This window comes from Gymnoscopelus microlampas (genome assembly GCF_963454915.1).
Source record: "Gymnoscopelus microlampas genome assembly, chromosome: 1".
In the NCBI taxonomy this organism is placed as follows: domain Eukaryota; kingdom Metazoa; phylum Chordata; class Actinopteri; order Myctophiformes; family Myctophidae; genus Gymnoscopelus; species Gymnoscopelus microlampas.
In genome coordinates, this window is record NC_139962.1 from 45313969 (window position 1) to 45326486 (window position 12518).

The 12518-nt window shown below is 42.8% G+C and overlaps 1 protein-coding gene across 1 annotated transcript in view; it reads right to left on the reverse strand.

Moving 5' to 3' along the window:
• Positions 1–12518, reverse strand: part of LOC311051108 (CUB and sushi domain-containing protein 1-like) — a gene marked incomplete at its 3' end in the record, with an annotated part of 707106 nt that overhangs the window by 121577 nt on the left and 573011 nt on the right. The window contains exons 36-39 of the mRNA XM_084065507.1: positions 12090–12293; positions 11169–11293; positions 10553–10649; positions 4004–4108 (exon numbers count right to left, since the gene is read on the reverse strand). Of these exons, the coding sequence (XP_083921633.1) occupies positions 4004–4108; positions 10553–10649; positions 11169–11293; positions 12090–12293 (531 nt within the window). The remainder of the gene's footprint in view (positions 1–4003; positions 4109–10552; positions 10650–11168; positions 11294–12089; positions 12294–12518) is intronic.

The following is a 12518-nucleotide window of genomic DNA, read 5'->3' on the forward strand; positions in this document are numbered from 1 at the left end:
GGTCAAATTTGTCAACACAACAAGCATGAAGAGACCACTCCCACCAGGATAGAAATGTTTCATCTTAGGTTAAAGATGATAACTCAGAATAACTTTGCATTGAGTTGCAGTGACCCTTGCATCTAAGGGGACAAGTGGACCCAAACCAATGCCAGAAAAATGGCCCTGACAACGTAAACAAGCCACCGGACCACCTCACTGTCTGGGTCAAGCATTCAGGTCTCTGTACCGTTCTCTTGGCTCACAGGCACTCGCCCACTGAAGGATGACTCATCTGACCATGTCTCTTTTTCCCCACATCTCTGTAGACCTGTGGTTCTTGCACCGCTGAACTCTCAAATGTGCATTTGTCTTTGTAATGAGTTCTTTATGCAGTGCAACTGTACTATAATCTATCTTGTTCAGTCTGATCACGTCCTGAGTGCATTGACATTTTCAGTCACCTTAGAATCCACTGAGGACTAGTTTCTCTTCCGTTTTTCCTTACATGTCTTAATGCATGAGCATCACAGTCATCAAAATGTGCACTTTCAACCACAATTTCCGACCCTTTATATACTGAGTGATGTCCTAACCCATAGATCTGAATGCATTAGACACAATTGAAACTCTAGCCAGTTGAGCAGTCTTTGTAGCTGAAGCTTGTGCCATCCCCAACACCAATAATGAACCCTCTTTCATACACAGACACGTAGATCTTTTCCTCTTGATCCAACATTGAGATAAACTGTGCCTGCTCAGCATTTATATACATGCCACAAAGCATGACTGAATATGAATTGCTTAGTCCACCTGTTTGAAAGCATCTGCATTTGCTATGTTTCTCCACTCACGTAGTCAGGTTCTTCCATCCGTGTGTGTGTGTGTGTGTGTGTGTGTGTGTGTGTGTGTGTGTGTGTGTGTGTGTGTGTGTGTGTGTGTGTTCATTATCTAGCTTCCTACCAGGAAATCAATGTGATCCCACAGTACCAACAGTTCAGTAACCCAAACACACACACGCGCGCGCGCGCGCGCGCACACACACACACACACACACACACACACACACACACACACACACACACACACACACACACACACACACACACACACACACACACACACACACACACACACACACACACACACACACACACACACACACACACACACACACACACTTACAACTGATCAATGAAACTATTCCATTTGGTTGACCATTTTACTCTCTTCCTGTTTCCTACAGCATAGTGTTTTTTCATATTTTTTGAGAGCAATGATGGACCTCCCGTTTCGTTGAAACCTCCACACAATTACACTATTAAGGTCGTAACACACGGCAAGCGGTTCACGCGGGCGTTACCGCTCGGATCAGCGGGCATCGCGCCGCGATCACTGTTGTTTTGTCCTCCTGCGCGGTGCGGAAAAAACAAAAGCTCACCACAATCCAGCTCTTGCCCCCCTCGCGCGTGTGCACAAACGAGCACGCGCGCGAAGATTTCACGGGACTGCGCCCGCTCGCCTCACCGCCCCTCTACGCGTCCCAAATAATCGCCCGCCTCTCATTGAAAATGAATTACATAGGCGCGTTGGCCGCTTGCCGTGTGAAAGGACCTTTACTCACTACCAGTACACCACTATTACTACCAGTACACCACTATTACTACCAGTACACCGCTATTACTCACTACCAGTACACCACTATTACTCACTACCAGTACACCACTAATACACTATTACTCACTACCAGTACATCACTATTACAATATTACTCACTACCAGTACATCACTATTACACTATTGCGATGCAAAGAGATGCGAGAGTGCGGTCTAGCCAACACCAACTCGGGATTCCTGAATCGCTACTCTCCTATCTAACATCAGGGTCTTGAGCTCTACATTGTTGTTAGCTAAGCTGTCGCGCTGCAGTGCATCGACGTAGGTGGTGCGCTTCTTGCCTTTCCTGGCTTTTCCCTGGGTTGGCTACCATTGTGTCAGTTTGCTTGCCACTATAGTTCCGGGTGCCTGACGCAGTAGGCGGAACTCCATAGGCCCGGAGAATGGTCATTTTCCCCCAGTGGATGGTGTCAAAAGCCTTTTGGAAGTCATTACACTATTGCTCACTACCAATACATCACTATTTCACTATTACTCACAACTACTAGTACACCATTGTTACACTATTACTCACTACTAGTACACCATTGTTACACTATTACTCACTACCAGAACACCACTATTATACTTTTACTCTCTACCAGTACACCACTGCTACACTCCTCTCCACTATCCCAGTACACCTCTAATAATAATCATAATTTCTCCTTTGAGGTATTTTTGTCACTGTATATTTGCACAGAAGTGAAATGTGTCCTTTGCATTTACCCATCCTAATTATTAGGAGCAGTGAACTCTATGAGTACAGCGCTCGGGGAGCAGTTAAGGGTAACAGTAAGTGCCTTGCTCAGGGACAATCCAACACGTAGACCGGGACTGGGGTATGAACCAGGGACCTTCTGTTTCCCAGACGGCCTCTCTACCCACTCAGCTATGGCCGCCTCTCCGTTAACCACTTGAGCTCTAGCATTCCTATTATGGGGGGAACATTCTCCTAAAATAGTCAATCAACAAGCTCACAAAATGTTGCATTGCAGCACAGTGTTATTTTTGGCAAATATATTTTGTATAGCCCAAGGAAATACATCACACTCAGACAAGAAGGCTCCTGCTTTTCAGACCATACAGTACATTATCACATTATTAGAAACTAAGAGTGCAATACTGACTCTATGTTGACCTTTATGGAGAAATCTCAGAGACATGGCCTAATGTCGCTAAAACATATGTACAGTACATGGCCTAATGTTGCTAAAACATATGTAATGTACTTATCAGTAGGTCAACGATTTAAATTCATGTAAACCAGTAAACATGTCAAAACTGCTCCCCTCCAAGTGCCCACTATGACCATCTCAGCAGCAGTAAAGATTAAACTGAATTTCCCCGTCAGGATTAATAAATAAATAATGTTCGAGCAATAAGCAAACACATCACGCACATGCAACTGACAGAGCGGTGATAAATGAGTCAATGGATATCAAACTGGGGATCCTTGAGATTCAGGAGTTTGAGAATCACAGGCTTAGCTTATATAAGTATTGTCTATATACTGTACTGTACTGTACTGTCTGTCTGTCTGTCTGTCTGTCTGTCTGTCTGTCTGTCTGTCTGTCTGTCTGTCTGTCTGTCTGTCTGTCTGTCTGTCTGTCTGTGTGTGTGTGTGTGTGTGTGTGCACGCGAGTACATGTATCTAATGTATCAAATCTTAGTGAGATGGGCACATCAACCGAAAATAGCAGATCTACAGTACAAGCTCACAACGCCTCGCGCTGTGAGGCGTTGTGAGCTAGTAGATCTGCTATTTTCGGAGAAAGCCAACACATTAATAGGGCATAGCAGTGGCGGCCATTTTCTGGTTCCACTGAAAAATAGTCCATGCATTTTTCCCATAGAGATTTCCAAAAATATTTATATCAATTATTTAAGCCTAGAATCAAGCCATCCAGGGTCCTGCTGAATCATGACCATAAAACATTTTATTCTGTGATAATTATTTTTTGAATATTTAATTATATGATATACTATATTTAATAAATACCCTTTGTTTTACGGTTTTCAATGTTTTTTTCTCACATAATCAAATGTTTTATGGTCATGATTCAGCAGGACCCTGGATGCCTTGATTCTAGGCTTCAAATAATTGACATAAATATTTTTGGAAATCTCTATGGGGAAAATGCATTGGCTTTTTTGAGTGGAACCAGAAAATGGCCGCCACTGCTCTATGCCCTATAGAAAAGATAGTGCTGTCAAACAAGTCTATGAAGCTATAATCTACTGTATGAAAAGGTCTGCAACACAGTTCTATACAACATAGTGGGGGTCCGTGCTTCATCTCTCTCTCAGCTAAGGGGTCCCTGGCCTGAACAACGTTGAAGACCCCCGCACTAAAGGTTTGGCTTACTCTTGTACTCCAGGTGAAAGCCTGCTGCCACAACGCTGATGTCACTCTGGAAGTGCAGGAGGAGCTGATTGGACGTGGAGTTGAGGAGGGCGGGAGCCGTGGTTCCTGTAGCAACAGATAGACAGAAAGACACTGTATCAGATCACAGTTGCTGTATTTTCAACTACTTATTTTTGTCTGGTAAAAAAAGAAAATATCTAAATAAAACGCCACATAAAACACTGAGGGTAAGATACGTTTTTTAATAGCCAAAGAAATCTATAAAATTACACAGATGCGTTCCCGGTCTTAATGGATTAATAATAAATTACACGCCATGCCGTGCACTGTAAATAGACGATTTACAAACTCACAAACTTAGTATGAATCACCCTCTAGCTTAGCCCCACTGGCAAAAGACACTGGTTTAACTGGGAAGCTCCCTGTTGCCATTCTACTCTGCATTTTGTGTGTGTGTGCGTGTGCGTGTGCGTGTGCTTGTGTGCGTGCGTGCGTGCGTGCGTGCGTGCGTGCGTGTGTGTGCGCGTGTGTGCGTGTGTGTGTGTGTGTGTGTGTGCGTGTGTGTGTGTGTGTGTGTGTGCGTGCGTGAGTGGTGACAGGTGTGTGTGACAGGCATAGTGCTTGGGGCAGGTCACAGGGAACTCCTCCAGGGAGATTGTTAAAGGTTATACCATCCTTCATCCCACTCTCTCTTCTCTTCTTTTTTCTTTCACTCTTTCTCTGTTCTTCTACTTCTCTGTGCCACCCCCCCCCCCCCCCCCCCCCCACCTCTCAGGAATAACTTTACACCTTTTCCTCCCTCTCCCCTGGGGCAAACATTTTGGAAATATAACAGATCTACAAGCTCAGAACACATCAAAGCTACACTTGTGAGCTTGTAGGAGGACTATTTTCTGTGGCCTACTACAATGAAGTATATAGGTTACTGTCTGTAGAAGAACAAAATTAATTGGATAACATGTTATCCAATGTGAGAGTGTGTGACACGTTGTGGGCTTGTAGATCTGCTATTTACAAAAACGTTTGACTTGGTCCCAGGCACTAACCTCGTGGTTGGACATGGACATACAGTCAGTAGAAAAAGCATTCACATTTTTTACTTAAGTAGAAGTATCAATACTGTAATCTAGAAAATCTAGAAATACTCTGTTACAAGTAAAAGTCCGGAATTAAAAATGTACTTGAGTAAAAGTACAAAAATATTGGTATCTAAATGTACTTAAAGTACCAAAACTAGAAAGTAGGCTAGTCATTATGCAGAATGTCCCATTTCACAAGTTGTCAAATGTATGTATCTTTTGAAACAAGAAATGACTAAAGTCATAATATAGCCGCTTGCGGCAGGCTTTTTTTGCCCCAATCTTTTCATAGACCTGATTACTTGTTTTTTGGATTGCTTGTTTCTCTCGCCAAACATGGCAACATTTAGCGTCACAGAATCTGTGACGCTAAACGCTCTAAGATCTTTTATATAAGTGGTGGCAACATTTTGTGACACCACACGGGTCTTCCCAACAATAGCTAAGATTGAAGTCAGTGTGAACATGGCCAAATAATAACTTAATAGCCAAACTAGGTCTAATGAAGCACGCTAGCATTTAGGCTAACCCTCCTGCCTGAGGCTCTCTCCCTTTAGTTGGGTCATTTATGGCACTTCCGTGACCGTGGAGAGCGAAGGTCCGTTTCTCAATGGATTTGTCATCTAGGAGGGTTATTAAACAAATTTAGCCGGGGTGTCTTTTTTAAAACGCGGGGAAAATTTGTGGGAGACCAAAATCCAAAATGGCTGACGTGAAAATGAACTTTTTAATGGTTTGACCTACAATGATGCACAATACATGGTTTCAGAGCTTATTTTGGTCAAGGAATACATATAAGGTGTTTATATAATGATTTGACCTATTGTCGACCTTCAAATGCAAGATGGCTGCCAATTATGAGCTCCAAAAGGGAGTTTTTTTTCAAAATCGTCACAGAGCCTTCATATTAGGCTCAAATGAAAGCTCTGCTCATGATGAGTTGAATAATATACAGTATAAGTACACAGAAGTAATCTCTGAGGTCAATAAAGTCAATGTTTGTGTGTAAACAGCAGTTACTGATTTGCAGTTCCCCATTAAATAGGGTAGGCTACTGAGAATATGGTGTCCAGTTCATCCCATCACATTTTCATAATGAACCAAAAATAAATGAGCACTATAGCCTAACATAAAATAGTAGTCTGTATGCAAAGCTAGAAAGATTAGTTGCTTGAGGTGAATTTAAAGGTCAACTCATTTGTCACCCTTATTTTGTAGTATTGATCCCAGTGTTTCCTGTCTGCCTAGTTACTTTTACCTGCCTTAACCAGTCTTGTAATTTTGTCAGTGTTTCCACCTGTGTCCTCCTAGTCCCCCAGCCTATCCCAGTGTTGATTGTCAGTTGAGTTCACCTGTGTCCTGTTAATCCCTGTCTATTTAAGCCCTGTGTTTGCACCGTGGTCTTGTTGGTCTGTAGTCATGTGAGGTGAGGTTTTTAGTTGTTGTTGTTTGTGCTCAAGAATCTTGGACATTAGAGCGTCTGCCATTGCAGATCCCTTGAATCGCTTGTAGATGGCATAGATGTAGGACATCAGCCGGTGGAAAGTTACGCCTGGTTTCTTTTCATGGCTCTCTGGCTGCATGTACATGGACTCCTGTAGAGTCACCTGTCATAGTGTCAATCTTGAAGTCGTCATTGTCGATGATCACGATAGCTGGCTTTCTGTCTGCGATCTTGTGTGGGCAGGTTCCTGATGCCTCCACATCCATCAGAGCCCATCTATGGTCATAGAGGAGCAGTGTGTCTGCATAGCTGATGCAGACACCGCTCTTGTGCAGAGTGTCTACCAGATCTTTACTCCTTGTCATGCTATGGACATTTACTCCCAGGTTGTTAGCAGAGCTCCGCAGCGTGCTCACTCTGTAATACATGCACTGTCTCGTGTAGACAATCATGGCACAAGACCACCACCTGAAGAGCAGCGATTTCCAGGATACAGTGGTGCCCAGTCCTGCTGTCATCCACCACCCAACAAGAGCAAGCCTTATTACCACACAACATACAATGAACCTTCAAGCAAGTCAGTGGTGAATGACATCATGGTGAAACATGTGGAGGCCATGCGGCAGAAGAATATTCCATTCTCCTTTCTTGTTGGTGACCTGCCCACCTACAGGACGCTCACTGAGCTCAAGGCGGAGAATCCAGAAATGTTGGAATGAAGGATATCCTCCCAATCCTCGTACCTTTCCACCAGCTGATGTCCTACATCTATGCCATCTACAAGCGATTCAAGGGCTCTGGAATGGCAGACACTCTGGTTACAGCAGGGGTAGTAGTGGAGGGGTTGGTAGACCAAGCACTATGAGGAAAGCACTACAGACGGGGCGTGCGGTGGGTGCATCCTGCTCTGGAGAGAGGTTCTTATCCAAAATCACTTGTCCAAGATTCTTGAGCACAAAGAACAACGACTAAAAACCTCACATGACAGAGGTCTACAGACCAACAAGAACACAATGCAAACACAGGGCTTAAATAGACAGCCCTGTGTTTTAACAGGACACAGGCAAACTCAACAGACAATTAACACTGGGATAGGCTGGGGGACTAAGAGGACACAGGTGGAAACACTGACAAAATTACAAGACTGGTTAAGGCAGGTAAAAGTAACTAGGCAGACAGGAAACACTGGGATCAATACTACAAAATAAGGGTGACAAATGAGTTGACCTTTAAATTCACCTCAAGCAACTAACCTTTCTAGCGTTGCATACATAATACTATGTTACAGTATGTTAGGCTATACTGCACAATTACTTTTTGGTTCATTATGAAAATGTGATGGGATGAACTGGACACCGTATTCTCAGTAGCCTACCCTATTTAATGGGAAACCGCAAATCAGCAACTGCTGTTTACACACAAACATTGACTTTATTGACCTCAGAGATTACTTCTGTGTACTTATACTGTATATTATTCAGCTCATCATGAGCAGAGCTTTCATTTGAGCCTAATATGAAGGCTCTGTGACGATTTTGGAAAAAACTCCCTTTTGGAGCTCATAATTGGCAGCCATCTTGCATTTGAAGGTCGACAATAGGTCAAATCATTATATAAACACCTTATATGGATTCCTTGACCAAAATAAGCTCTGAAACCATGTATTGTGCATCATTGTAGGTCAAACCATTAAAAAGTTAATTTTCACGGTAGCCATTTTGGATTTTGGTCTCCCACAAATTGTCCCCGCCGTTTTAAAAAAGCCCGGCTAAATTTGTTTAATAACCCTCCTAGATGACAAATCCATTGAGAAACGGACCTTCGCTCTCCACGGTCACGGAAGTGCCATAAATGACCCAACTACTTTCTCTCTCTCTGCTGCAAAGAAGGAGAGGCGGGTGCTGCAAAGGGCCGTCTCCCCATTGGCTTAAACGGGGGGAAGTGTGAAGGACAGCCAGGACAGCCAATGACAAATAGGTGTCAAAGGAGGAGAGGCGGGTGCTGCAAAGCACCGTCTCCCCATTGGCGGGAAGTGTGAAGGACAGCCAGGACAGCCAATGACACTTAGGTGTCACTTGGGTGTCGGACTAGGACTAGTGCTGTCTGTAGAGCCGCCAGCTTTCAGCAAGCGGCTAAAAATTGCAGGAGAAAAAAAGAACGAAAAAAGGTAGGCCTACTGCGCACATAACAGGCCTTCACATAATGTACATAGACCTACTGTAGTGTGCACATAACACTATAACTAGCAAGGTTAACATTAGCCTAGTACTGTAGTAGTTCAGTTGACGCCTTGTCAAAACAATAACTATACAGAAAAAGAGCAACACGTCACATACTGTGGAAACACGATCGCATCGTCCTTCACCAGCGTCCTGGCTGAACTTCAACCTGGTTTTTGCACTTTCTCAATTACAACCCGTACATCTACAGTACATAAACGTTCAGGTTTCAAATATAAAGTGCTTACCCCATGGCCATGGATGTTACAATTATGTATGTCAGAAGTACCCGTGTCTTCCGTATTGTTCAATAAAAAGCATTTTAATCTAGGGATGTCCGATATTATCGGCCTCCCGATATTATCGGCCGATATTAGCATAAAAATTGATATCGGGAAAATATCGGTATCGGTTTTTGAAAAATTGTTTTTTTTTTTTTTTTGCTTTATAAATAAGTTACAGGAGTTCTTACTGTATATGGTGTGTGTGATATGAAATTTGAGCTTACCCTAATCACAATAATCCCCGCATATATCGGTATCGGTTGATATCGGTATCGGTAATTAAGAGTTGGACAATATCGGTATATCGGTTATCGGTAAAAAAGCCAATATCGGACAACCCTATTTTAATCCGATCAGTGCCTCTTTCTCCGAATTTTCTCCATACTTTCAACTAAGCGACCCTATCGGTTGGGAGGTGTATTGCACATTGGAACTCTATGAGGAAATGGCCGACGATCGGATTAAAGTGCTTTTTATTGAACAACACGTAATAAACGGGTACTTTTGAGGAACGGCACATAATTATAACGTCCGTGGCCATGAGGTAAGCAATTTATATTTGAAATCTGAAGGTTTATGTAGATGTAGGGCCGTAAACGGAGAAAGTGCAAACACCAGGTTGAAGTTCATCCATGATGGTTGTGACAGACGATCGTCGTGTGATCCATAGCTAGTATATCCATTGTCAGACAAACCAAAATACGACACCTCTGGCAAACACATAACGCACGCTACACGCGCGTGCGCACACACACACACACGATAAACTTGCCGCGTTTCTCTGATCGGTACCTGGCACTGTGTTCAATATTAGTTTTTTTTTACGATGGAGAAGTGTTCAACACTCTGATGATGCCACTGCAGCTTTCCAACTAAGATCTAATATGAATCTGGCAGCTAGGGGAGACATTAATTCACGTGAGGTCATGAGACTTTGCGTGCGTGTGTCGAACACCAGCAGTCAGCAGACGCATGCGTTATGTGCGTAATGAGCGAATGCATTGATAGAAAACAACATTGTTTATCAGACATAATTGCAGTGCTTTGCAATTAGCCTATTATTATTAGAGCCGTCGTCACGAGGAACGTGTTAATCATCATTGTAAGCCCTCTGCACCACACATCAGCTGTGACATTCTCTTAGAAACCACTGACTGCAGTCGGCGCTGCCTAATGTCCAACAATACATTACATGAAGGCCAAACACAGCATACAGGGCATATATAAATGAACGCTATTAAAGCGCTGCACGTTGTATATTTGGCGTACCAATATGATGCTTTCTTTTAAGGCGAAGTCCTTTTAAGTAAGGGGGCGGGGTATGTGTTGCGTGTGTGACTGGGTGTGTGTGTGTGTGTGTGTGTGTGTGTGTGTGTGTGTGTGTGTGTGTGTGTGTGTGTGTGTGTGTGTGTGTGTGTGTGTGTGTGTTTGTGTGTGTGTGTGTGTGTGTGTGTGTGTGTGTGTGTGTGTGTGTGTGTGTGTGCGTGCGTGTTTGCGTGTGTGCGTATACAGTATAGCCCTACCAGAAAATGATCCTAATTTAGGAGCCGTCATGTCTCCTCCATCATAGATTTCAAGAGAATCCCAGTTATGCTCAGTTGCAAATGTCATCACCTGGATCTGAACAAAGAATAATAAAAACAGCAAAACAAAAGAAGATGATTTAGTATAGCATTTACTATACATAATTTGTGTTCTACAAGCAAGTCAGTGAATTCATTTGTTTGTTTCAGCGAGTTCCAGGGTACTGTAAATGCATCGTGAAAACAATACAGCAATGTATGGATAATTAACATAAAATGTACTTGTAATTTGTACTTTTGAACCTAAGTATTTTTTAAAGCAGGTACTTACTTAAAGGAATACTTCACCCATTTTCAACCTTATCTTCATATAATTTAATCAATAATATAATTATTACTATAATATAATTATACGGCTATTTCTGTCTTCTCGCTCTGTCTACTCGCTCTGTGTCTCAGAGGTGGACCTTGGACAGTTCAGAAACCTGCCTACCAATGAAATCATCATCGGTACACAGGTTTGGTAATTTCAGACAAGACCCCCCCCCCCCCCACCACGTAATATATAGTAGGCCTAATATGTGCTGTATATGGGCAAATGTATAACTATGATTACCTGTATGCCAGCACCTTCACTGACATGGATCCTCCACAGACAGTTGAGGCTATTTGGGTAAGGCTCGGGGTATGCGGGAGAAAGTATTGTGCCTCTGCGTTCAGTCAGATTGCCGCTGCAGGGAACTGTAAATGAACCAAAATAGAAAAGTCCATTCAATCGTGAACGTAATAATAGTCTGCTGATTTTTAAGATTGCACGAGGAAGGCTTCTGAATGGTCTGGGGAAATTATGGAGATCAAACTACCCCTATGGGCGAGACACAGAAAAGGGTTCTTATCACATCTTACGTAATTTGTGTAATGAACTAAATTGGCAGTTGAACGTATTCAAATGGAGCTCTGGAAAGCTACGATATAAAGGTCATTCTTATCTTCACACCAGCTTTTTACAACAGCTTCTGTTAATTTTTTCCTAAAGAATGAACAGCTGTGTTTACAGCCCTGAAATGATGTGATATTAGGAAATCACAAGATAACGTCACACACACATACTGTACATGCAACTGACAGAGCGGTGATAAATGAGCAAAACATGGCACAGTGGGGATGACATTTTGATATGCAGGAGACAACAAGGTACCAAATTAAAAATATATTAGTTTGTGTGTGTTTGTGTCATAACTCACAACAGTAGAAACACTTTAGTTCAAGCTAAGGGCATTGCTGGGTATACAGTATTCCATCAGTACAGTACTTATATAAGCTACTTCCATCACTGTAGCTTATATAATGCTAGATTTCAAGATAAATCTAGGCATATTTTTTTATTTAAGCTGCCCCCTACTACAGCACAACAACAATTTAAAAATACAGTGGTTTGAAGTGATGCAGTTGCACATATTGTACATTATTATTTTATATTCTACTGTATGTAGGGGTCGTTTGTGGACAGCCAGCGAACCAGTCAGTCAGAACGTACCTATACAGGATGGCGTAGACGCGTTCCACTGTGCTAATGCGCCTGGAACAGCTTGGCATCGGATGGCACTGAAGCCCTTCAGCAGATACCCTGGGCTGCACTCAAACCGAACCACAGAACCGGCTGAGAACTCTGAACCAAGCCGCCTGCCATAGCGAGGTTCTGGAACTGAGCTGCACTGGCTGTCACTGGTACGAGGAACAGCTGGGAATGACAATCACGATAATTACAGTTGTTAGTGTTAACAGTGTTAGTGTATTATTCATATAATTCAATAAAAAATGCCCTCGTGCTGAACTCCATCAGCTATTGTCAGTTCATGTTAAAAGTCGAATGCTACAGTGTCATATACAGTACAACTGTTATTTTCAATCATTATATTATACAAGCAGAAACGGTGCATTATCAGGTTGCTCGGCATCCCACTTG